Source organism: Sorex fumeus, unplaced genomic scaffold, assembly GCF_029834395.1.
Source record: "Sorex fumeus unplaced genomic scaffold, SorFum_2.1 ptg000042l, whole genome shotgun sequence".
In the NCBI taxonomy this organism is placed as follows: Eukaryota; Metazoa; Chordata; class Mammalia; order Eulipotyphla; family Soricidae; genus Sorex; species Sorex fumeus.
This window is the reverse complement of record NW_026606099.1, coordinates 8,115,848-8,141,626: the sequence shown is the minus strand read 5'-3', so window position 1 is coordinate 8,141,626 and position 25,779 is coordinate 8,115,848. Positions and strand designations below refer to the sequence as shown.

The window sequence follows — 25,779 nt, the reverse complement described above, 5'->3', positions numbered from 1 at the left end:
ACCCTTCTTGGCCACGATGCCCCGCTTGGCATGCCGGGGCCCACGAGATCGAAAGTACCTACAAAGGTGCCGGGCATGAGGGTCGAGGCACCTGCATGAGAAGTGCAGGCACAGAACTGCCCCATCGGCTGATGTCTGGGCCCACACGCCAAGGCCGGCCCCATGGAGGGATGCAGGGTGCTGAGCCGGACCACATGCCACTCGGATACCAGGTCAGGGCGAAGCTGGTGGGAGGCCCAGGTGGGCCAAGAAGTAGGTGAGTGGAGGAGGGGCCACACATGCCAGGAGTGAGGACACAGTCATCTTGGAAACCTGGTCACCTGGGCAGAGGGGTCGGGGGGGGGGAGGGGCGGGTGTTCACCCACAGCTGTGTCAAAGCTTCGATGCTGCCTCTGGAGGAGGGGATGGCTCAGGTGGCTGAGCACATGCCAGCATGGCTGGAGCCCTGAGGGTACCCCTGGCCCCGCATGCCCCCTGATGGTCCCCAAACACACTGAGCTTGAGCACTGTTGGGGGAGTCCCGGCAACAGAAAAGGGAGTCAGGAGGTGGATGGCCTCATTAGAGAGCCCCGTGCCCTAGGGAGTGAAGCTGGCCAGCCCCTACTGCCTCTCTCTTACTCCAGCCCCAGAGCACAGACCTCCTGCTCCCACCTGCACCCCTCAAGACTCCCAAGAGGCTTCTCAGAGCTGCCTCTGGACAGGACCCTTCCTTCTGGGGCCTCAGCTCCTGACCCTCTTGCCACGTCCCCATGGGGTCTCTGTGGGTGCCAAACATCTTTCCTCTCCACTGGACATTCAAGAAGAAATAGGGGAGGGGGCTGGAGCACTAGCACAGCGGGTAGGGCGTTTGCCTTGTAGGCAGCCGACCCAGGTTCAATTCCCGGCATCCCCTATGTTCCCCTGAGCACCGCCAGGAGTGGTTTCTGAGTGCAGAGCCAGGAGGAACCTCTGAGCATCGCCAGGTGTGACCCTCCCCCAAAAAAAAGAAGAAAAAATAGGGGTGAGGAAAGGAAGAGGGGAGGGGAGGAGACCGAGAACATCCCCTGCGGGCAGGGGCATCAAACACCGGAGCTGCGGGGTTGTGGGAACTCCAGCCCGGAGACCGAGGCGAGGCGGGTCGGGCGCCCCCTCCCCTGCCTTCCTTCCTGCCTGTGCTCACGGCACCCCCTGCTTTCGTGAGTCGCTTTCGTGCCACTTCCCAGTCGGGGAATGCAGATGCCCCGACGATCCTGCCCAGGTGGCAGCAGCCGGAGCCGCCTCCAGCATGCAGGGGCCCAGCCTGCGCCCGCTTCCTCCCTCCCTGCGCCCAGGCGGCGGCGGCGGGGTGCAGAGGGGGCTCTGCAGGGGACAGACCCCGGGCCGGTGGGGAGGAAGCGAGGGCGCCCCGGGGGAGGGCCGAAGAGGCGTTCTACTTCGAGGAGCAGAGGAGGGTGAGGAACTCGGGGCTCGCTCGCAGGCATCGCCTGCTCCGGGGGATGCGCACGGGCCAGCGTCAGGCCTCGGGTATGCGCCGGGGCCGCGGCGGGAGGGGCTCGCTCCGGCCGCTCCTTCCGTGCGCGCCCGCCGCGGGCCCACCCCGCCGCCCGCCCGGCCGCGCCCCCCGCCCCCCGGAGCCCGCGCCCGGGCGCTGATCGGGGCGCCCCAGCAGGAGCGGCCGGGGCCGGGCCGGGCGCGCGCAGAGGGGTGCGCGGGGCCGGGGGCGGGGCGCCCCATCCTCTAACAGGTCGGGCGGGCTGCGCGGCGCCCCGCCCTCGGCGGGTAATGAGCACTGTCCGACAGGTGTTTGCGCCTCAGTCCCCGGCCGGCCCTGCCCGCGACCGGAGCAGCTGCCCGCCAGCCTCGGCGCCCCCGCCGTGCCCGGGCCCGGGGCCGGCACCATGGCCTGCCGCTCGTGCGTCGTGGGCTTCAGCAGCCTCAGCAGCTGCGAGGCCAGCCCGGCGGGACGCCCCCGGCCCGGCCCGTCGGGCTGGGGCGGCTGCGGGGCCCCCGGGCCCGGCTTCGGCTCCCGGAGCCTGAGCGGCTGCCGGCCGGCGGGCGCCCTCCCCAGGGTGACCGTCGACCCCAGCCTGCTGGTGCCCCTGGACCTCAAGGTGGACCCGGCCATCCAGCAGCAGAAGACCCAGGAGAAGGAGGAGATGAAGGTGCTCAACGACCGGTTCGCGTCCCTGATCGGCAGAGTGAGTGCCGGGGGCGGGTGGGCGGCGGGACGGGTGGGCGCGGGGCGCCGCGCGCGCGGGCAGGTGGCCCGGCTGGGCTTTCCGGAGCATCGCGCCCCACCCCCGCCTGCAGCCAATGGGGAGCGGGCGCGGCCGGGCGGGCCGGGCCGGGATGGGGAGGGGAGGCCCTGAGCCACCCTGGCCGGCACGGGGAGAGCGAGGAAGGCCGGCGTGGATAATAACGTGTTGTGTGGCCTGGAGTCGCCCTCCCCGCAGGCAGGCCCGGGGAGGAGCAGAACCCGGCCCGGGGAAGCCCCCTCCAGCCGGCGCCTGCGGGCCCGGTCGCGGCCTCGGCCCCGGGGAGGCGTGGTCTCCGAGGCCGGCTGACCAGGACGGGGACCCCCAGCCCATCCTTCTGCTCACCGCTCGCTCGGGGGGTCAGAGCGCTGGCAGCGGGAGGAGGGCGTCTGGGGCTGGCAGAGTCGGCTGGGGTGGAGGCGCGCAGCTTGAGGGCGTCTGCAGGCAGGAACGCGGGGAACAGACGCCGGGAGGGAGGACCAGGTCGGCAGCCTCCCTGCACCCACCCTGCGGCCCCGCTGACGAGGCTGGCACCGTTCTCTGGAGCAGGTGTGTGTCCGTTTCTGGCAAAGGCTTGCGGAGTTCCGAGGAAGAGACCAGAAGGGGAGCGTGACACCGGTTCGATACTCGGCATCCCATATGGTCCCCCAAGCGTCACCGGGAGTGATGACAGAGTTGGGAGTAAGCCCTGAGCACCACTGGGTGTAGCGCCAAACCAAAAATCAAAACAAACAAACAAACAGCTCCCAGGAAGCCCTGTCCACCAGCTGCAACTGTTCCTCACTCACCCCCTCCAAGAAGCCCTTCCTGACCAGCTGTCCCCACACCGCTGCCCAAATCTGCTGCCCTGCTGGCCTGAGAACCAGCACCGTGACAGTCACAGTCACTGGCCAGTGCTCACTGCGTGCCCTTCACAGAGCTCCCTAAGCCACCTTAGGAAAGAAGTCACATGATACCCATTTTTTTTTTGAAAGTTTTTATTGGGAGTAAAGATGGGAAGGACATCAGAGGGAGTACCGTAGAACAATTGTCATCTAGGAGTCTTCTCTTTTTTTTGGCTGTTTGGGTCACACCTGGCGATGCACAGTGGCTACTCAGGAATCACCCCTGGCGGTGCTCAGGGGACCATATGGGATGCTGGGAATCGAACCTGGATCGGCCGCATGCAAGGCAAACGCCCTACCTGCTGTGCCGTCACTCCAGCCCCGATACCCATTTTATAGATGGGGAAAAGGCAGGTTTCTTCCATGCCGATGGAGCAGACCCATTAGACATTGGCTTTAGATACTGGTTCAGGTCTTGTCTTCCCTTGGCATTCCTGCTCTGTGGCCACTCACGGCTAGTGGCCTCCCAGAGGGAGGTGCTGGGCTGACCAGCAGGACGGGAAGCGCTCACATGGCAGATCTGTGTGCGCTACCGTCCTCCACCGCCTTGCTCAGTGGGCTGACCCCCACTCCTGTGCAGAGGGAGACTGGCCAGGTCACATCCGGCAAGAGTCCCAGTCAGGGCTAGAACTCGGGCCAGTGAGGCAGGAGTCAATGGACTCAGACGCAGTTTCCCGTCCTGTCATGTGCCCATGTCGGGAGTGTCCCCGTGGTGGAAGGGACGTGACAACCAGAGAGAATGAGGTAGAGCACCCAGACGGTACCGGGTGGCGGGGACGAGCCCTGCGCTGCCGGGTGCTGCCCCCGGAGACAGGCCTCTGCAGGGCCACAGCCTTTCCAAACCCGCTTTAATCCCTTAAAAGGAAAGTTTCTCCGCGCTCTGTAATTTGGCTCCCATGGGTGGCTTTTCTCCCTGAATGGGGCTGATATCACCCTGGGCCTCTGCACAGGGGCAGGAGGGTTGTGTGGGCACAGGGAGGGGGCCTCCGGGTCAGAGGCTGTGCTCAGTGGCCCGGCTCAGGATGTTTCTCCAACTTTGGCCTTGAGATGGGCACCCGGAAGGGTGGGAGTCAGGGAACAAAGGTGCCGGCCTGAGGTGCCTCGATGACCCGGGTCCTGCCAAGGAGTCCCAGCTGACTGCTTCCGGTTCCTCCTTGCTGGCTCCTTGGAAAGGCCAGAGGTCAGGGGTGGCCACTAGCATTAGGAGAGGGTGACACAGCTTCCCAGGAAGCCTGACTTAAGTGCTCAAGCAAAGTGCTCCCTCTACTTCTCTGAGTCTTTACGCACATGGGGTGGTGGTTTATCTGTGTCAAAAAGGATCATTTTTCTTTTCATTTGTGGGGCACCGACACCCAGCTCTACTCAATGGCTCCTTGTCCTGAACGATGCAGGGAGGCTGCTTCTGCTGGTGTTTGGGAAGCCACAAGGCTGGGGATCAGAACGGAGAACCCTGCATGCAGAGTCCATCAGGCTGAGCCCAAACTATCTTCCCAGCTCGATACTTATTTTTATTATATCTTATTGTTTTACTTGGGGGGGGGCGCACCCAGGACTGCTCAGAGCTTACTCCTGACTCTGCACTCAGAAATCCCTCCTGGTGGACACAGTGCTGGAATCAAACCCAGGTCACCTGCAAGGCAAACGCCCTACTCACTGTACTCTCTCTTGGGCCCCACAAATGTATATATTTGTGATATCAGATTAAGCTCGGGTCTTCACACATGCGAGGGACGTGCTCTATCACTGACCTCTAACATTGGGAGACCCCAATGTTATTTTTTTTTCTTTTTGGGCCACACCCGGCGATGCTCAGGGGTCACTCCCAGCTTGCACTCAGGAATCACTCCTGACAGTGATCGGGGGACCCTATGGGATGCTGGGAATTAAACCTGGGTTGGCCGCGTGCAAGGCAAACGCCCTACCCGCTGTGCTATCACTCCAGCCCCCCCACCCAGTGTTCATATTTTGATTTTGGTTTTGGGCCACACCCGGTGATGCCCAGGAATTACTCCTGACTCTGCACTCAGGAATCACTCCTAGTGAGCTCTGAGGATGGGATGCTGGGGTTGAACCCAGATCAGCCGCAAAGCAAACATCCTCCCTGCTGTACTCTCTTAGGCTCCTGCTATGTTTTGCAGTGATGGGTATTCGATGAACCCCAGGGTCTCATCCACGCAGATGCACTCGGGTGCTCTCCTCTGAGCCACATCTCTAGCTCCTGAAAAGCACTTGAAACACATCTGGCACATGTTATATGCTCGAATAACTATTAAGCTAAAAATCTCATAGAGCGGCCTGGGAGACGGTCCTGGGAGCTCACACTTTGCAGTCAGAGTCTCGATTTCCAGCACCTCATGGTCCCCCAGATACCGCCAGACCTTCAGACCCTCACAGCCAGACCAAGTGTCCTGCAGGCCCCGGCCCCTGAGCACCATTTGGGAGACTCCCCCGCCATTCCATGAATGGCCCAGCCAAGGAGCTCCTAAAGCCCAGACAGGCCCTTCTAGGCAGGAGGAAAGGGAGGGAGCAGCCGGCAGAGGCAGTGAGGGCCCGTCATGGATTAGGGGTGCGTCACGTGGCCGGGAGGAGCAGGGGACACAGCCTTCACTAGCACAGGGTGGGGCGACAAACAGGAGAGGAGGAGTCCCCCAGCAAGTGGCACCCAGACCAGCTGGCCCCCACTGCTGCCCGAGGACAGGCACCTTCGTCTGTCATTGAAAAGGACTTGAAGATGGAGCTGGAGCAGTAGCACAGTGGGTAAGGCCGCTTGCCTAGCATGCAGCCGACCCGGGTTCGATTCCCAGCATTCCACAGGGTCCTCCGAGCACCGCCGAGAGTAATTCCTGAGTGCATGAGCCAGAAGTAACCCCTGTGCCTTGCCGAGTGTGACCCAAAAAGCCAAAAAAAGAAAAAGAAAAGGGCTTGAAGAGCTCCGAGATGCCTGCTCTCACTCAGCCTCTCCAAGGAGGAAAAGAGGGAAGGAAGAGGGCTAGAACCCCACCCCCCAGGAGGGGTGAAGACCCCAGGCGCCTTCCAGAGTCCCTGAAGCACGGCTGGTTCTTGCACTCTCAAGCTGGGCAGCCTCCCCTGCCTCTCGGGCATCCATCTGGCCTCCCTGCTTGAGGATGACCCTGGGGGGCTGGTGCAGTGGAAGGTGGCCTGGCTGGTTGGGGTCCTCAGACAGGGGGTGTGAGCAGAGCAGGTGGGGGACCTGGACGCCGCATCTGCCCAGAGACCGTGCAGCTAAGAGGCTGAGGAGGGACCCAGGAGGGTTGAAAGGAGGTCTCCCCCTGGTACCTGGAGCCAGCAGGAGGAGGCTACAGGCGCCAAAGCAGGACTTGGGCTAGGCACCCTTCTAAGGACTAGGGGGTACCCCAGGGGCACCCCCGGCCAGGCTGTTCATCAGCATCCTTCCCGGGGGCCAGGAGCTCCAGGCCCAGAAAATCATTTCCCCCACTGTCATCTGCCCTGAGTTTCAGGGGGACGCCTGGGTGCCACACGTCGGGGCCCAGTGAGAACTGTGGTTTCTGGGCCCCCATTTTCTTGAAATGGTGTGGCCCAGCCTGGAGCAATTATATCTGGTGTCCGGGCTGGGGGCCCGGCCAGGGGCGGGGGAGTGAGGGCCCTGCATGTTGACAGGTGGGAGGCAGTGAACCTGCCTTTGTTCCCAGCGGGAGGGGCCTTTCTGCGGGGAAGGCCCTGGGTGGGGAGGGGGGGATGACTCTTCATCCCCACCCACTGAAACCAGGGCGACAGGGGGAGGGGGTGCCCAGGATCCCCCAAAATGTCCTCCAGCTGGCCCGGCCGGCCAGAGGCAGGTAGACAGGCGCTGAAGCGTGGGGGATTGAGGTGAGACTCCGAGAAGGACTTCCTGGTGTCGGGGTGTCTGCGCTGCTTCTGGGTGGGGAGAAAAGCCCGGCCCCTCCTCTCACCCCACCCTCAGTGTAAACACGGCGCTCCGGCTTGTCCAAATGGAGGCAAGGTGGGGTGAGCGGATACCTCCCGCCACCGACGCACGGAGGGTGGCCACGCTCCGCGCCTCTGAACCTGTTTGGAGGCGACTGGAGCAGCACGCCAGCTCCCAGGGTTGGCGCTGGTCACGGCCACTGGGGTCCAGCAGCCGCTGACCACCTGCAGGCCCCAGAGCGCTGCTGTGGGTTGTATGGGTCTTGATGGAGCAAAGGAGACCTCACAGGGGCCCTGTGAGAGCCCGGGGATGTGGGCAAGGCCAGGGAGGGAAGGGAAGGCGCCTGGCACCCAGGTTTGCACGCAACAGGGAGCCAGTGAAGGCGCCGAGTAAGCAGCCGTGTCCTCTTGGCCACCAAATTGCTGTGTGACTCCAAACAAGTGTCTTGGCGGCCCTGAGTCCCCATCTGCACCTCCTTGGTAACAACAGGCACAGACTAGCTTGATCCCAAAGGCTCCTGGCTGTGCAGCTGGCTTGTTCGGGCTGTGACTCTGGGACCCAGAGCCAAGAGAGGGAGGAGGAGGCCCCGTCACATGTCTGTGTCCAGGGCCGTCCCGGCTACTCATCACAGAACCCCTCGACAAGGCAGCCTGAACCGCCAGGAGCTAAGGCCCGACCGTCCCCAGGGCCCCCTATGTCCCGGGCATCCAGGGGCCCTGAGAGAAGGTCACAGCGGCTCCCCGTCTGCCTGGGAAGGTGGCAGGCGTGGGGAGCGACAGAGGCCCACACAGGAAAGAGTTTCACTTAGAGTCCCCGCAGCGGGGAAGCTGGGAACTCGCCCAGCGGCCTGGCTGGTGGGAAGGAGTTTCGGAGACAGGACAGGGCTGAGTGGAGAAGCGGGTCCGAGCTCCAGCCTGCTGGCCCAGGGAGGCAGAACTGGGCTGCCCGAGAGGTGTCCGGCCCGGAGTGCTCCTGTTCTTCGAAGAGTCCTCCAGGCCCACCTGAGCCTAAGCAGGTCAGCTGGGCACACGCTCAGATCCAAATCCCAGACTGCCTGGCGGGGTCCCCGGGCGTGCCAGCAGGTGACTGTCTGCGGCCCAGGAGGAGAGGTGGTCAGTACGCCCCCCACTACCGAGGCTGCTGGGCAGAGGGCGAGGGGACATCAGGCAGGTCCCGCAGGCAGGGTCAGGCTCCTCTCCCAGGGACCCCCAAAGGCACACAGGGCGGGCGAGGTCACCCGGTGCTTCTAGCCGGGGAAACTGAGGCTTGGCAGGACCGCAAGTACAGTGCTGCTGGGAGGATCAGCACCGACAGGAAACCAGGCCCTGCCCTGCTAAGTTTCCAGAGCAAGATGCGACTGGGCTTGTCGAGGGGGGAGGGGGCTGGTGGGGCTCTGACACCACCCCCCTTCCCCGGGGTCTCCCACGCACACCCCGGGCAGGCCCGGAGAGCTTGTCACCCGCCACGCGTTCCCCGCTCCTCCCCTGGGAACCTTCCCTAATTGGCCCCACCTCCCTCTCATTCCCTCCTTATCTTGCCATCTCCCTTGCCAGCCCTCCGCACGGGCACTGCGGGCCGAGGGTGCCGAGTGAGGCCCGCGGGGGTGCGGGCCTGTGGCAGGATGGGCAGCCCCTTCCCCGGGGGGCCCCCGCCCGGCCCCCTCAGCCTGGCTCTGCTGCTCCCCCAGGTGCAAGCCCTGGAACAGCGCAACCAGCTGCTGGAGACGCGCTGGCGCTTCCTGCAGGGCCAGGACTCGGCCCCCTTCGACCTGGGGCACCTGTACGCCGAGCACCAGGGCCGGCTGCAGGAGGAGCTGCTCAAGGTCAGCCAGGAGCGGGGCCAGCTGGAGGCCAACCTGATGCAGATGCTGCAGAAGGTGGAGGAGTTTCGGATCCGGTAGGTTGCGCCTGAGCTGAGGAAGGGGCTTGCTGGGGATGGGGCGGGGCGGGGGGGGGGGGGAGGGCGGAGGAGGGAGAGGAGGGCCGACATGCATCCAAAAAAAAAAAAGAGAAAATGAAAACTGGGGATTCTGGGTGGCTCCGTGGTAAAGCCCTGCATGTGTGAGGACCTGGGCCCAAGTTCCGACACTCCGGTGAAGACATCTGTATCTATCGTTTCAGTGAAAAGGAAAGGGAAAGAAAGGAAAAAGGAAAGGAAGAAGGAAAGGAAAAGGGAAAAGAGGGGAGGGAGGAGGGGGAGGAGGGGAAGGGAGGGGAGGAGGAGGGAGGAGAGAGGAGGGAGAGGGGAGGGAAGGGGAAGGGAGAGGAGGAGGGAGGGGAGGGGAAGGGAGGGGGAAGGGAGGGGAGGGGAGGGGGGAGTGGAGGGGAGGGGAGAGGAAAGAGGAGAGGAGAGGGGAGAGGGGAGAGGGGAGGGGAGGGGAGGGGAGGGGAGGGAAGAGGAGAGGAGAGGAGAGGAGAGGAGAGGAGAGGAGAGGAGAGGAGAGGAGAGGAGAGGAGAGGAGAGGAGAGGAGAGGAGAGGAGAGGAGAGGAGAGGAGAGGAGTCAGCAGGGGTAATGCTGGCATGGGGCCTGCCCCAAGCGCTGTTACACTGGCGCCCGCCTCTCCGGCCCCTCTGCTCCCGGGGCTCTGTCCCTGACATCCCACTGGGAACATGTCACTGGGGACAGTCATGCAGCTGCCAGAGCCACAGAGGCCTGGCCTGGGACGGGGACGGCCCCTAGAACAAAAACAAGGGCTCCTGCTTCAGACAGGACTGGGGACTTTATCTCAGTTCCAAGAATGGGGGTGGGAACGGGGAACTTGGTTGGAAAATCAGAGACGCTGCTGCCTCCGCTCTAGGTAATGCAGCCAGACTCCAGTGGGGAGGCCCAGCCAGAGGCTCACAGCTGGGCAGGTCGGGCAAGGGGGCAGCTCCCAGGGCGGCTGCAGGAAGCAGGGAGTGGGCACTGTGGCCTCGCCACATGCCCCCATCCCTGGGGTCTCGGCCTCTTCATCTTCGGGTCAGCTGAAGCCTCTCAGAAGTGGGCGTGAGCTGCAGTCCTCGCCTTCCCGGGAGACCTTCCAGGCCCCCTCCCCCACCCCCTCCCCAGGTCCTGGAGGGTCACACTGGGAGCTGGCGACCCTTTCTCAGCAACCTGGAGCCCCAGCTTTGAGGAGGGAAAGGATGCAGCTCACAACACCTAGACTCGCTTCACCGCGGCCTTCAAAGCTGGGGGGGGGGGGGCAGCAGAGCCCGTAAGCACCGTGCACCCACGGTTGGCAGGGAAGGAAGGGACGGAGACCGGGGAGCTTCCCCTGAGTCACGCCGCCGTGCAGCCCGCCAGAGCAGAGGCCTGGGACCGGGACGACCCGTCCAAGCACACTCCCTGTCCCAGCTGGGCTCAGCTCCTCCTTTGGCTGGAGGCCTGCTTTCCATCTGTGCCCGAGTTTGCCCTCTGGCTCAGGACCCCCTCCCCAGCCCCGTTTGGGAGAGTGGGTGGCGCTGGGGAGCTTCTAGGGCTGCAGGCCAGAGGGGCTGTGCAGGACCCGGGGCCCCCAGGAGCTCGGAGACGCCTGACAGGGTAGGGTGTGCCCTGCCTCTCCAAGGCTGATGAGATCAGCTCCACTCTTAGGAATAAACAAGGCGGGGGGGGGGGGGGGGGGGGGAGTGACAAGCTGAAAAGGGCTGAGAACGGGTTTGGGTGCTGGGAGCTGGCACGTCGGCCGAGGACTGGAGGATTGGGGGTGGAAGGGAGCGATGGTATCACCCGAGCCCGCATGGGATGGAGACGTCCCAAACCTTTGATGCAGCAGGACCCCGGGATCAGCACGCTAATCCTTCTATTTGCAGAGGACAAAGCAGAGGCTCAGCAAGGGGAAGCAGTTTGCCCAAGGCCACACAGCAAGTGACTCAGGAAGGCGCAGTTGTGCAAGCTGCCGGCTTTACCACAGCCAGTGGCTGACGGACTGAACCGGAGCCGAATCCAACAGAGCAGAAGCCAGGGAGGAGCCGGGGTGGCAGAGAAGAGGGGAAGGGCCCGGGCGGGAGGAAGGAGGGGTGGCAGCCCAGAGACACACACACACACACACACACACACACACACGTGCACACACAGATGTGCACATACACAGATGCATGCACACATATACACACATCACAAGTACACACACGCATACACGCATATACAAATGTGCACACATAGATGTACACATGCCCACATACATACAGATACACACACATACACAAACACATGCACACATAGATGTACACATACACAGATACATACACACATATACATACATATACACATGCATACATACATACACATACACACATGCACACATATACAAGTACACACACACATACACACACACGCGCGCGTGCACACACAGATGTGCACATACACAGATATACACAGATATACACATGCATACATACATACACATACACACATGCACACACACATACACAAGTACACACACGCATACACACATACACACATATACAAACACATGCACACACAGTTGTACATATACCCACACACATAGATACACACATACACATATATATACCTATATACACATAAACACATGCACACACACATACACAAGTACACACATGCATACACACATGCACACACACTCACATGCACACACGAGCCGGACATTCTTCCCCAGGTCCCACCCCAGCAGGAAATGTGTGACGTTGAGGGGAGGGATCCGAGGGAGCTTCTCGGCCCAGAGCTGGAGGTGAAGGGCTTCTCGGCCCCTGAGAGACCCCTGCCCCTAGCACAGAAAACCCCTCAGAGGCACCCATGCCTGCGCAGGGTCCCTGAGGCCTGAGAAGGGACACAGAGAAGGGGCTGAGTGGGCAGCGTGCAGAGAACCAGGCCACGAGGCTTCCAGGATGCTCTTGCAGGGCCTCGGGCAGAGCTGGGGCAGGGGCCGGGGACTGGACCGTGGCCAACACATGGCCTCATGCCAACGCTGCTCACAGACCGCAGCACCCCACGCCCCCCGCGGAAGCCAGGCCCAGAGGTGCTCATCCGCCCAGACACACGCTCACCAGCCGGCCCTCCTCTGCGAGATGGGCCCAGCAGGGCTGCCACACGCAGCTCAGGGGCCCCTGGACAGGGGTCCTCAGACTGCAGCGCAGCCCACCCCTCACACGCCAGGCCTCGCCCGCAGAGCCTCACGGGCACTTGTGGAAGCCCCTGAGAGCGTGCACCCAGCCCACAGCGCGCTTCCAAGACCCCAGGGGTGTGCCCCACTCCGGGAAAGGGAGGCCTGGGGCGGCAGGTGTGGGCTCAGGAGGTCAGAGACCCGGCAGGCAGCAGGCGGAGGGCGGCTATAATTAGAGCTGCCAGTGACTCAGGCATTCCCTGGAGCAGAGGGAAGAAAACAGGAAGCGAGGGATCCCCACATCCGCCCTGGCGGCAGGGCTGGCACGAGCCTGCGGGCCGGGACAGTCTGTGTTGGAGGAAGAGGGTCGGGTGGGGTGGGGGGTGGGGGCAGGGCTGCTGGCCAGGCCCCTCACTGTCCCTCCTGCCCCTTGAGCCCAAGGGGGTGGGATGAAGGGGGCCCCACTTCTGGCAGGAGAGAAGAACAAGGAAGGAAAGGTTCAAATGCACTGGGCCCAGCTCACTGTGAAGGCCACGCTTTGTCCTCCCTGGGGAGGCGTCCGGCAGAGCTGGGGGTACATCATACCTCATCAAGGTTGACCAAAGATTCAGGAAATGGCTCAGTGTTAAGAGTCCAAGACTCTTTTTTCTTTTTTATTTTTTCCTTTTTGGGTCACACCCAGCAATACACAAGGGTTACTCCTAGCTCATGTACTCAGGAATTACTCCTGGTGGTGCTTGGGGGACCATCTATGTGGGATGCTGGGAATCGAACCCGGATTGGTCGCATGCAAGGCAAATGCCCTACCCACTGTGCTATCACTCCAGTCCCAGAATCCAAGACTCTTAGAGATCAGAGTTCCATCACCTGCACCATAAGAAAGAGGGAAGGGGTGGGGAGGGAGGGAGAGAGGGAGGGTGGGAGGGAGGGAGGGAGGGGGGGAGGGAGGGGCCAGAGAGAGGGTACTCAGCGGGGAGGGTGTTTTCCTTACACACCACTGACCTGGGTTCAATCCCCAGCATCCCATGGGGTCCCCTGAACTTGCCGGGAGTGCAAAGTCAGGAGTAAGCCCTGAAAACTGCCAGGTTGGCCCAAAAACCTAAAAAACAAAAGAGGAGGGGGAGAGGAAAGAGAGGAAGTGAGAGGAAGAAGTGACTGTGACTCCAGAGAAAAAGAAAAGATGAGGCAATAGTCAGATGAAAGGGCTGCACAATCAGGAGGGCTTCCTGAAAGAGGGGGTATGGAGCACAGACTGCCCTCCCAGCGGAGAAGGTGGGGAAGAATTGGGGAGCAGGGTTGCCCCAGACCATAGGGGCGTCACCAGGGCAAAGACGCCCCGGGGACCGCCAGAAGGAGGGCTCTTTTTCCAGCTGGCACCCAATGGCGAGGGGGCCGGGGAGGTTGGCTGAGCCCCAACTGAGCGGCTCCCCTGCCTCCTGCCCCAGGTACGAGGAGGAGATCTCCAAGCGCACGGACATGGAGTTCACCTTCGTGCAGCTGAAGAAGGTACTCCGCCCTGGGGCCCCTCCTCGGGATCCTGGGGCCCCTCCCTGGGCTTCCCTCTCCCCCACAAAGCCCTATGACTCCCCCACCACACACAGGCAGACCCCCGGCCACGCCCTCGGAGTCCCATTCCCTGGGCCCCTCCGTGTCCCCTCCCCTGCTCACCCGTCCCTGTCCCCAGGACCTGGACGCCGAGTGTCTCCGCCGCACGGAGCTGGAGACGAAGCTGAAAGGGCTGCAGAGTTTCGTGGAGCTGATGAAAACCATCTACGAGCAGGTGAGAGGCGGCGTCTGCCCAGCGCCCCCGCGGGCGCGGGTCTACACGGGAGCACCTTCTCCTGCGGGCCCCACCTGTGGCCCCGTCTGCGGGCTCACCGTGCATTTCCCCAGGGAGAGGCTTTGAGCGCGGGAGCTTAACAATCCCTCTCTCCAAGCACCCCCTCTTGCACCCCCGTTGATGCAGCTCCGTCTAGTTCTTTTTCTTTTCTTTTCTTTTCTTTTTTTTTTTCTTTTTGGGTCACACCCGGTGATGCACAGGGCTTACTCCTGGCTCTGAACTCAGGAATTACTCTTGCGGTGCTTGGGGGCCCTGTGGGATGCTGGGAATAGAACCTGGGTTGGCTGCGTGCAAGGCAAACGCCCTCCCCGCTGTGCAATGGCTCCAGCCCCTCAGTCTAGTTCTGATGGCACCCAGCTCCTCCCAGCTGACCTCGGGAGCAATCTCTCTCTCTCTCTCTCTCTCTCTCTCTCTCCCCCTCTCTCACCTAAATCCTGAACCAGGTGGGAGAACAATGGTCCAGGCTCCAAGGAGGCTGCCAGTACCCTTGGGGCCCTGCCCCTGACACCGGATGCTGCCCCCCACTCCTGGACACCCTCAGAGGAGGACGTCCACTCCCTGGTGCAGGGGGGAAACAGAGGTCCAGGTTTCGGTTTAGCTACAGGCCCGCTGGTGGCCACAAGCTTGAGCAATGCAGCTGAGTTAGAGAAGACCCCACAGTCCCCTGAGACAGCCCTGGGGCTGCTGACCCCAACATCAAGAGCAGGGGAGGGGGACTGGGCCTCTCGCAGCCCCACTTAGACTTCCATGAGCCTGTGGCAGGCCCGAGGCAGCAGGCACAGGTACAAAGGGAACACCACAGCCCTTGGCAACGGCAGGCGTTGGGCGGCCCCCCAGGCAGACAGCCCACAGCAGGTTCTTGAAAAGCTGCGTTTCTGGCTGGGCCCTCCACAGCCCGGCCAGGCCTTTGAGGCTCACAGGAGCCCCAGCCCACGGGTACACTTGAGAACTGGTCCCGCTGGGCCGGGTACGTAGCCGCAGATGGGCCATTCGGAATCTGAGCTCGGCTCTTCATTCTCCCACTTCTCAGCCAGCCCAGAGCCCCCGTCTGGCAAGGCCCTACGTACAGGAAGGCCTCAACACACTGGCAGAGTGCATGGGCACTGCCCCAGGTGCCCTCCAAAGTAGACCCTTGGGGGCTGGAGCAATAGCACAGCGGGTAGGGCGTTTGCCTTGCACATGGCCGACCCGGGTTCGATTCCCAGCATCCCATATGGTCCCCTGAGCACCGCCAGGGGTAATTCCTGAGTGAAGAGCCAGGAGGAACCCCTGTGCATCGCCTGGTGTGACCCAAAAATCCAAAAAACAAAAAAAAACGAAGTAGACCCTTGCACCCCAGAGCTTGGCAGCCCCTGAGGCCTGGGCCTGACTCCAGCTTTTCTGGGCCAGCTTCTCCTCCCGGTGCCTCAGTTTCCTCATCTGTCACATGGGGTGGGGAATAGTATCAGGCTTGTAGGACTGGGATGAAGTCTCCACCGCTCGGCCAAGTGCCCACTCCCGGGAGGGCACCACTTAGCTAATTAGCAAAGAGACTGGGGTCCTGGAGGGAAGATCAAGCTCCGAACCATCTCAAAGATGGCACAAGCCAGTGCGGCTGCCCACCCCCACACCCCCACCCCCGCCGAGAAGGTCCAAGCTGCAAAGTGCTCACAACAGGAGGAAACTGGGTGATGAGGGCAGAGAAGCTGATCAGGTCAGATGTGGAGCCGCAGGGCAGCCCACGCACAGCCTCGGCCTGGGCCAGCTGAGGTGTCCTTCTCCGGGCGCAGTGGGACCCCCACCCACCCTGGTGCTGGGGCGGGCGCTGCTTCTGCTGCTGGGGTGCCCACAGCAGGCCCGAAAGGACCGTCCTTGGCTTAAAACCCCCTTCCCGCTCCACCCCTGCTCTGTACAGCAGAAATGCAGAGTGGGCCGCTGGGATGAATATGACTTGCCTAGGAACAAGGTGGAAAAAAACCTTAAACATAAAAGATCGTTTTATTTTATTATTGTTTTATGTGAATCACCGTGAGATAGGCCCTTACAAAGCTGTTCATGATTGGGTGTCAGTCATACAATGTTCCAACACCCGTCCCTCCACCAGTGGACACTTCCCACCACCAATGTCCCCAGTTCCCCTCCGGTGCCCCCCCGCCCCCGCCTGTCCCTATGGCAGACACTTTCTTCTTCCTCCCTCTCTCTCCTTTTGTGTATTATGGTTTGCACTTAGGTGCTAAGAGGTCATCATGTTTGTTCAGGGCATTGGGTGTTTTTTATCGGGAAGGCACAGCTGGAGTAGCTTGGAAACATTGCTTTAATGCACTTGGGTTTTTTGTGTGGTTGGTTGGTTTTTGGTTTAGGGGCGGTACCCAGAAGTGCTAAGGGATTATTCCTGGCTCTGCATTCAGGGACCAGTCCGGGCAGACTCAGGGCACCATATGGGATGCCGGGGATCGAGCCCAAGAAGCTACATGCAAGGCTGCGTTGTCACTCCAGCCCCTAATGTAATTGTTTAGCCCAAACAGTGATTGGCAGATTCAGTGTTTTGGGGGTTTGGGTTGTTGTTTGACTGGGGAAGTGGGGAGCAGGATGCTCCGGGATTGCTCCTGGCAGGATTTGGAGGACCCCATGGGGATCAAACCCAGGACAGCTGCATACAGGCAAGCGACCCACCCTTGATACTATCTCCATGGCCCCCAAGACTAAGTCTTTATATATATATATATATATATATATAGGGCTGGAGCGATAGCACAGCGGGTAGGGCGTTCGCCTTACAAGCGGCCAACATGGCCGACCCGAGTTCGATTCCTCCGCCCCTCTCGGAGAGCCCGGCAAGCTACCAAAAGTATTCGATATGCCAGACACAGTAACAACAAAGTCTCCAATTCTCCAATGGAGACGTTACTGGGCCCGCTCGCGGAGAGCCCGGCAAGCTACCGAGAGTATTCGATATGCCAGACACAGTAACAACAAAGTCTCCAATGGAGACGTTACTGGGCCCGCTCGAGCAAATCGACGATCAACGGGAGGGCCTTTACCTTTATATATATATATATATATATATATATATATATATATATGCACTGTAGCACTGTCCTCCCTTTGATCATTGATTTGCTCGAGCAGGCCCAGTAATGTCTCCATTTTGGGACTTGTTGTTACTATTTTTGGCATATCGAATACGCCACAGGGAGCTTGCCAGGCTCTGCCATGCAAATGGGATACTCTAAGTAGCTTTCCGGGCTCTCTGAGAGGGACAGAGGAATCGAACCTGGGTCGGCCGCGTGCAAGGCAAATGCCCTACCCACTGTGCTATCGCTCCAGGTATATATATATATATATGTATATATATGTATGTATATATAGATATATATATATATCACTGTCACTGTCCTCACGTTGTTCATCAATTTGCTCGAGTGGGCCCAGTAACATTGTTACTGTATTTGGCATATCGAATACGTCACGAGTAGCTTGCCAGGCTTTTGCCGTGCGGGTGAGATGCTCTCAGTAGCTTGCCGGGCTCTCCGAGAGGGGCAGAAAAATCAAACTCTTATATATATATATATATATATATATATATTATATATACACCATTTTTCATACTGAGTCTTCAGATTGCAAGTGTATTTTACTGACAGTCTATCTCAATTTTTTTAAATTTATTTCTGTATCAATTCTAAGCGCATTTCAGTGTATCTCCAGTAGAAGCTTACATACCAGCTACTAACAATTCAGGTGACAGAAAAGGCCCTGGGGTCTGCTGGGTAGGGCCTGCTGGGATCACTCTGGAAGAGAAAAGCACTGCAGACTAGACTGGCGGCTGGTCCCTAAAATCAGTTCCCCCCACTCTGCGCCCAGCCCAGGGCCATGGATGGGGGACACAGCTCCCCTGCAGTCTGATCAGTCTGATACCTCCCTTAGCCGCTCAGGCACCCACTTGGCCGCAACGGCTTGCACTGCCCTCAGCTTCCAAGGGCTCACGAGGCCCAGCTGCATCCAGTGAAACCCGGCCAGCCCCGCCCTAGGAACTCTGGTTCCAGGGAGATTAGCTCTGGAGTCCGCTGACACCCCTTGCAGCCCGGCCCCTTGAGCCTGGAGCTGCTAAGCTGCGTGGCGCCACGCTGAGGCCGGCGAGGTGGCTCTGCTCTGCAGGACACAGTTCCTCCCTCCACTGGACTAGAACACCCTGAACTGCTGCTCACTGAGCTGCTTCCAGAATTCGGAATCTCCACAGTGCTGCTAAGGAGAGCAAGCGAACCACGCCCAGCCCCTTGCCTTTGCTTTTTCAGCTTTGTTTTGGGTTTTTTGTTGGGGAGCCACATCACAGTGCTCAGGGCTTACTCCTAATTCTGATGCAGGGATCACTCCTGGCGGGGCTCAGGGGGCCATCTGTAGTGCTGGAGATTGAGCCCGGGTTGGCCGTGTGCGAGGCAAATGCCCGACCTGCTGCACTGTCGCTCTGCCCCCGATTGTGATTCTGTGAACTTGAGCACGTTCTTTCTTGCATGCCTTGATTTCCCCCTGAAAAAGCTCAGAATGAGAAGAGCCTGTCGCTCACCTCCACGTGGGGCGGGTTCGCTCTGCTAACACACCCTGAGCACTTAGAACAGTTTGGAGCAGGGCTGCGAGTTCAGGACACGTTTGCCACTTTCCAGTCTAGAGCCCCACTTAGAGGTGGGACCCGGAGCTCAGGGGGGCTCTGCCTTGGCCCGGGTCACCCAGCGACTGAGAAATGATGGTGCTCAGAGCCCATGAAGGGCTGCATTTTACAGAGCAGCCCCGTCACCCCCACGGCCGCACCACCGCCCCTCAGCCGCTAGCTAGCCTGACTTGGGGACCACATAGGCAAGAGTCTCCCAGGCTTCCTCAGGGAAGCCACAAACAGTCCCTCAGCTTAACTCTGGGCGACTTGGAGGTGCAGATCCCAGGAGCTCAGCCAGGCTGGGACCTTCATGCCACACAGGCCAGCATTGTTCTGCCCGGGGAGGCCCGGCAGAGGCCGGCAAGTCTGAGCAGGTTGGCTGATGTTCTAACCCTCCACTTCCTGCTACTATTTACCAAGTTCAAGTTTCTACTCCTTGCAGAGAGGATCTGAGGAGGAGCTACCCTGGCCAGGATTCCACAGCCCCGTCCACTGTCCCACAGCGGGTCCACTCTGCCCTGGCCTTTCCTGCCAAGGACAAAGGAGTGCAGGACTCCCCATGCCTCCCAAACACACTCATGACCCTTTGCACAAGAAGCCCAGAGCTTCTGCCTGCAGATCAAGCCCTGGGTGGGCTGTGGGATGTGGCTTCCAGGGGGCTGTTTTGATTTTCACTGTGCCGGGGCAGCCCGCTGGGCCTGGAGTCTGTGTTCATCAGAACACGGGTGAGGCCCTCTGCCTACACTTTTGCCCAGAGTTAGAGCAGATGACACAGAGCTCAGCTTCCTGTTGGCTCCAGGCAGCACACAGGTGACTCCGAGAGGCTTCAAGATGCCCCCCACAGCTCAAGTTGCCTTCCAGGAGCTCAGGCTTGTCACAGGGGTGCTTTGTCATGAGGCAGAAGTGAGGGGTGCAGTCAGGGGGCACCCACGTGACTCCAGCCAGCCCTCCATCACCTGCAGGCAGGAAAAGGGGGTGAGGGGAGGTGGAAGGGGTCTGTCCCAGCCATGCAGAGCCCAGAGGCTTAAGCACAACCTCTCTGAGCACAGACAGACAGACAACGGACAGTAATGCAGGACTCCAAGTGAGAAAGCAGCCCCAAGGGGTCAGAGAGATAAAGCAGGGGTTAAGGCTCTTGCCTTGCACGCGACTTCCCCTGGTTCTATCCCCAGCACCCAGTGGTCTCTGAAACAGCCCAGAGGCCCCCAGCACTGCCCAGGTTGGCACCTCAGTGCCCGACAGTACCGTACCTCCAGCCTTTGCAGTTCAATGCTGCCTGCCTGGTTGCTGACAACCACTAGAAAGACCTCCCTCATCCCATCCCCCAGGAGGACCCAAAAGGAAAGAAAAACTTAAAAAAGAAAGAGAGGGGGCTGGAGAGATAGCACAGTGGGTAGGGCGTTTGCCTTGCACGTGGCCGACCTGGGTTCGATTCCCAGCATCCCATAGGGTCCCCTGAGCACCGCCAGGGGTAACTCCTGAGTGCAGAGCCAGGAGTAACCCCTGTGCATCGCCAGGTGTGACCCAAAAAACTCAAAAACACTCAAACACTGTCCTCCCGTTGTTCATCGATTTGCTCGAGCAGGCCCAGTAACGTCTCCATTGTGAGACTTCTTGTTACTGTGTTTGGCATACTGAATACTCTCGGTAGCTTGCCAGGCTCTCTGAGAGGGGCGGAGGAATCGAACCTGGCTCGGCCAGGCTGGCTGCGCACAAGGCAAACGCCCGACCGCTGTGCTATCTGGCTGTGACCTTAGTGCAGTAGGCAGCGTGACAGACCCAAAAGAGAGAGAGAGAGAGAGAGAGAAAAGATCAACACGCGATGGCCTCGGTTAAGTCTGGACTATGCGGACCACAGCCAGGCAAGCAACCCAAAGCAAACGTCTGTAAGAAGCAACAAAAGAGTTGGAATGTTATAGCTCCAGAAGCTTAGAGACGTGTGGACCCATCACCATGTATCTAGGCAGATCTTGTCCGAGCCCTGATTCAAAAAAGGAATATTCGTGTGTATGTATGTGGCTGTCAGAAAATGGGGACACTGACCAAACTTCGATAGTTGAAATCAGGGTCAGGAAGGAGGTGCCCCGTGCTCCTTCCCCAGGTAAGACCCAGGCTGCACCTTTGAGGCTCCTGGGCCCCCTAAATTGCTCTGTACAGTTCTGGCTGTGACATTACCCCCCACACACACACACACATCTTCTCCCCCACACAGCCATGCATCATCACCCAAGGGTGCTCGAGGCACCCCGGGGTCCCTTCTGGAACCTTCTGGAACCCCACCTGCCTCTGCGCAGCCCCGCAGTGTGGTCAGAGACGGGGCTGCAGGGATGCGGACAGGTCAGCAGGGCACAGGCTGAGCATGCACACAGCCACTCCCGAGACTCCTTCCTCCCTGTGACTCACCCCCTGCCCCTGCCAGCCCTGCAAGGGCAAGCGGGGAGGACCCAGAGGTGCAGAGCCCCCGCTGGGCCACCGTGGGCCCCTGGGGAACAGCCGTGTCGCTGGGACTGGCATTCCCAAAGCAGAGAGGACGAGAGGAGGAAAGTGAGACTGTGATTGTCAGGGAGATGACAAAAACACTGGGGCTGAGTCCTGGTGACAGGCAAGCCCTCAGCCTGGCAGGGAGGGTGAGGGGGGTCTCCGGGCGTCCCTGCAGCCCCCCACCCCCAGGCTCTGGCAGGAGCAAGGTAAGCATGTTGGGGACCTCTAGCCCTGACTGCATGCATCACTCCCAAGCCTCCTACCCAGCATTTTTGAATTGATTTTATTTTTTATTGATTTTATCGATTGTATTGATTTTTATTGATTGACTTTGAGCGATAGCACAACAGGAGGGCATTTACCTTGCGCACAGCCAGCCCCGCCAAGCCCCTCTCGGAGAGCCCGGCAAGCTACCAAGAGTATCTCACCCTCGAGGCAAAGCCTGGCAAGCTCCCCGTGACGTATTCGATATGCCAGACACAGTAACAACAAGTCTCACAATGGAGACGTTACTGGGCCCGCTCGAGCAAATCGATGAACGACGGGAGGACAGACAGTGATTTTAGTTTTGTGGGATCAGGGCTTACTATGGGCTCTGCACTCCGGAATCACTCTTGGTGGGACCTGAGGGACTTCCTGTGGTGCCAGGAATCAAACCCATGTTGGCCACGTGGGAGGCAGGCCCCCTCCCTGCTATGCCATCGCTCCAGCCCCCCTTTTAAACATTCCTGACATCAGCTGAGATACTTCCAGGTGTGACGCGTCTGTGGGACCAGACGTGGAGGTCAGAGACAAAAACAGGCTGTTTTGGGAGCCTCATCCAGTGAGGGAGTCAGTGGCCAAAGTGGAAAACAAGAAGCAAGTCTCCAGGAGGAAGGTGTCCTGCCTGGCAGCGGGCAGCTCTGCAAGGCGCAGGGGACTAAGGAGGCCTCAGGGCGAGCCCGTGGCATGAGCCCTTCAGTGTCCCCCCTCTCTCTGAGAGGGAAGAAGGGGGAGGGATGCCAGGGAGCTCGAGCCTGACTAGGAGGTGGCAGGCAGACAGCAACCTCGTCCTCTCGCAGGCAGACAGGGAGGGAGGGACCATTCTCCCCTCCCCGAGGAATAAAGGAACTGTGGGGGTCTGTGGTGACCAGCCCTCACCCGCTTGTCTGTGCCTGGCCAGGAGCTGAATGACCTAACCTCCCAAGTGAGGGATGTGTCCGTGACGGTGGGCATGGACAGCCGCTGCCACATCGACCTGAGCGGCATCGTGGAGGAGGTGAAAGTCCAGTATGATGCCATCGCCGCTCGAAGCCTGGAAGAGGCAGAGGCGTACTCCCGGAGTCAGGTGCGTGACCCTCCAGGTGCACGCCTCCAGGGCCAGGTGTATGCCCTGAGCCAAGTGTGTGCCCCTGGGGCCAGGTACATATCACTGGAGCAATGTGTACCCCCAGAACCAGGTGCATACCCCGAGGGTCAGGTGGGTGCCCCCCAGGGCCAGATGTGCCCCAGAGCCAGATGTGTGCCCCTGAGACTAAGTATGGCGCCCCCCCATCATGTGCATGCCCCAGGACCAGGTATGTACCCTCAGGGCCAGGTGCATGTCCCCAGAGCCAAGTGTGTGCCACCCGACCAGGTGCATTCCCCTGAGGCCACAGGTGTGCTTCCGGAGTCAGGTGTGTAACCTCAGGGCCACGTGTGTGCTCCTGGGGCTCCATAATGGGCTTCCAGAGTCAGATGGGGGCCCTCAGAGCTAATTCCGCAGTTAAAGCTTCCAGAGCCAGGCTCTGGGCAGGTCACACCAGGCAGGAGCAGTAGCCAAGGGGCCTGCAGTGGCTAAGAGACTGAGAGAGGAGGACGGGTGGGGGCAGTCGGGGTCTGCAGCATGCCAGTCGCAAGCGGGAGACGGGTGGGGAGCCCGTTATTGCATGCTGCAGAAGCTCCTGGCCCTAGTGGTTTCATCAGGACTGAGAGTTTTGTCTTTAGTGGTCCAATGTCTACTCTGAGACTGAACTCTTCTGCACCTTTGGGTGATTCTTCCCTCCACTGCTGGGTGGATGCCCAGGGACTACAGTGGGCAGTGGCTGGGCACAGGGTGAGTGGAGGGGTGTGTGTGTGTGTGTGTGTGTGTGTGTGTGTGTGTGTGTACATGTGCTGAGGGTCTCCGGGCCTCGAGGGAGCCAATCTATAGCCACACCAAAGCCTGTCTCCAATCACAGACTTGTCTCTGGGGGCCACTGCTTTCCTGGGGCCCGGGACTTTCTGATTTTTTACAGCAGTAACTGTGTGCCCTCCAGAAGGCGAGGCCAGGTGTGGGCAGGAGGAAGGAGGCATCCAGGGAGCATCATTTCCAGGGAGGCAGGAGAGCGGCCGGGCGTGGGAGTGGTGCTTCGGGGAAGGGGGTGCGGCCAGGGCCTGGGACTGCCCCTCATGGCCCCCTGGCACCCCCACAGCTGCAGGAGCGGGCAGCGCGCTCGGCCGAGTACGGGAGCAGCCTCCAGAGCTGCCGCAGCGAGATCGCGGACCTCAACGTGAACATCCAGAAGCTCAGGTCGCAGATCCTCTCGGTCAAGAGCCACGTGAGCGCCCCTGGGCGGGATCTGGGGGAGGGGCGGGCACATGCAAGCACAGGCAAGCACACGGGGTCTCCCGGGGCGGAGCAGGAGCGGACTGGGTGACCCTGGGCGAGCCACGGAGCAGCCCCCCGTCTGCCTTCCCTTCTCTCCGCCAAGAAGGCACGTGGAGGGGCTGGAGCGGTAGCACAGCGGGTAGGGCGTTTGCCTTGCACGCAGCCAACATGACAGACACAGGTTCGATTCCCAGCACCCCATATGGTCCCCTGGGCACCGCCAGGAGCAATTCCTGAGTGCATGAGCCAGGAGTAACCCCTGAGCATCGCCGGGTGTGACCCAAAAAGCAAAAAAAAAAAAAAAAAAAAAGCACGTGGATCCCGTGAGCTGGGCAGGTGCAGGTGCCCTGTGGACTGGCCCCGGCCGTCGGGACAGGAGAGCAGCCCAGCACACGCCCCACGCTCGCCTCCCTCCAGGCCTTGTGCCACCACTCCAAGAGGGGCCCAGAGGACAAAGTCCGCCCCCAGAGCAGCACCGCCCTGCAAGGACAGTGAGGCCAGGGCACGGCACGTGGCTGGCACCGAACTCCCCCTGGCCTCCGGGCACCCCGCTGAGCCGTCCCTCCCCGCGCACATCCCCAGCCAGGGCAGAGAAGGGCCCGAGGCCCACTCTCAGCCCAGCCACCGCGTCCAGTGACCTTTGTGCTCCTGGCTGCAGTGCCTGAAACTGGAGGAGAACATCAAGGCCGCCGAGGAGCAGGGGGAACTGGCCTTCCAGGACGCGAAGGCCAAGCTGGCCCAGCTGGAAGGCGCCCTGCAGCAGGCCAAGCAGGACATGGCGCGCCAGCTGCGCGAGTACCAGCAGCTGATGAACACCAAGCTGGCCCTGGACATCGAGATCGCCACCTACAGCAAGCTGGTGGAGGGCGAGGAGAGCCGGTGAGGGAGTGGGCGTGGCCCGGCGGTGGGCGTGGTCCGCGGCGGGTTGTTTCGTGGGCGGGGTCTGGTGTGGGCGGGGTCGTGGGCGTGCCCTGAGATGGGCGTGGCCGCTGTGGGTTGTGTTGTGGGCGTGGTCTGGCGTGGGCGGAGTCGTGGGCGTGGCCTGATGTGGGCGTGGCCTTGCGGTAGGTGAGCTTGCTTAATCGCCAGGAGTGGTCCAGACACAAAAACAAAAAATGTTTTCCCATCCAGAACATGGGCTGGTCCTTTTTTTTTTTCTTTTTGGGTCACACCTATTGCTTCAGCCCCTTGCCTTCATTTTTTTTTAATTTTTTTTATTTTTTGCTTTTTGGGTCACACCCGGCGATGCTCAGGGGTTACTCCTGGCTCTGCACTCAGGAGTTACTCCTGGCAGTGCTCGGAGGACCATATGGATGCTGGGAATTGAACCCGGGTCGGCCGCGTGCAAGGCAAACGCCCTACCCGCTGCACTATTGCTCCAGCCCCTGGGAGTCCTAAATGATTCCTAAATGCATGGCATATATTAGCCATTTGACTAGCAAAGAGGGGGCAGACGCCCACCGAGGACAAGCTGGCTAAGAGGTGTCACAGAGCAGCGTAATTCGGGGCCGGGAGAGGCACCAAGACCTGCCGTCCCCAGATCTCGGCTCCCAGGCAGGCACATCAGTCTCCAGCTCTCTTCACAGTTCACACCCCTTCTCCTCAGGATGGACCTGCCATCAACGGCTGTGGTCAGCACTGTGCAGTCCAGACCCAGAATCGGTGAGTGAGCTTTACCCCAGGAACCCATGATGGGGAGGAGCAAGGCAGGGGCCCAGGACCCAGAAGGCAGTGTTTTAAGACCCTCCCAAACCTCCAGCCCCTCCCCTCCCTCACCCTTTGTGTTCCCTGTAGCTGTGTCCAAGTGCAGTGTCCCTAGAGCCTCCTCCCGGAAGAAGAAGAACAAAAAAGGGCCTGTGATTCAAATCACCGAGATGTCCGAGAAGTTCCTCTTGCAAGAGTCGGAGGCTTCAGACTAAGGCCGGAGGCTCCGGGAGCCCCAGTCACTCCCACTGCAGCGGGAGGCACTTAAGATGGACTCCAGAAAGCACCAGGCCTGGAGGGAGGCAAGCCTGGTCCTAAACTGGAGTTCCAAAGAGTGCTTGCTTGGGGGAGGGTTGGGGGCTGCAGGGTGGGCGGCCCAGGAGAGTGGCCTCCTCACCCATCACCAGCTTGCAGCCCTGCCCGCCAGCCGCCA

The 25,779-nt window shown here is 60.5% G+C and overlaps 1 protein-coding gene across 1 annotated transcript; it reads left to right on the top strand.

The window, feature by feature from the left end:
* The first annotated feature begins 1,877 nt into the window (after positions 1-1,877).
* On the top strand, positions 1,878-25,561 carry KRT80 (keratin 80). The gene is made up of 9 exons (XM_056119996.1): positions 1,878-2,177; positions 8,713-8,921; positions 13,532-13,592; positions 13,771-13,866; positions 22,197-22,361; positions 23,467-23,592; positions 24,301-24,521; positions 25,249-25,304; positions 25,437-25,561. The coding sequence occupies exons 1-9, from the start codon at positions 1,878-1,880 to the stop codon at positions 25,559-25,561; spliced, it is 1,359 nt and encodes a 452-aa protein (XP_055975971.1).
* Positions 25,562-25,779: the final 218 nt, after the last annotated feature.

Coding starts and splice junctions, on each gene's coding strand:
- KRT80 (XM_056119996.1), top strand. CDS start 1,878: ATGGCCTGCCGCTCGTGCGTCGTGGGCTTCAGCAGCCTCAGCAGCTGC. Junction 13,593..13,770: donor CCTTCGTGCAGCTGAAGAAG/GTACTCCGCCCT, acceptor CCCTGTCCCCAG/GACCTGGACGCCGAGTGTCT. Junction 22,362..23,466: donor AGGCGTACTCCCGGAGTCAG/GTGCGTGACCCT, acceptor GCACCCCCACAG/CTGCAGGAGCGGGCAGCGCG.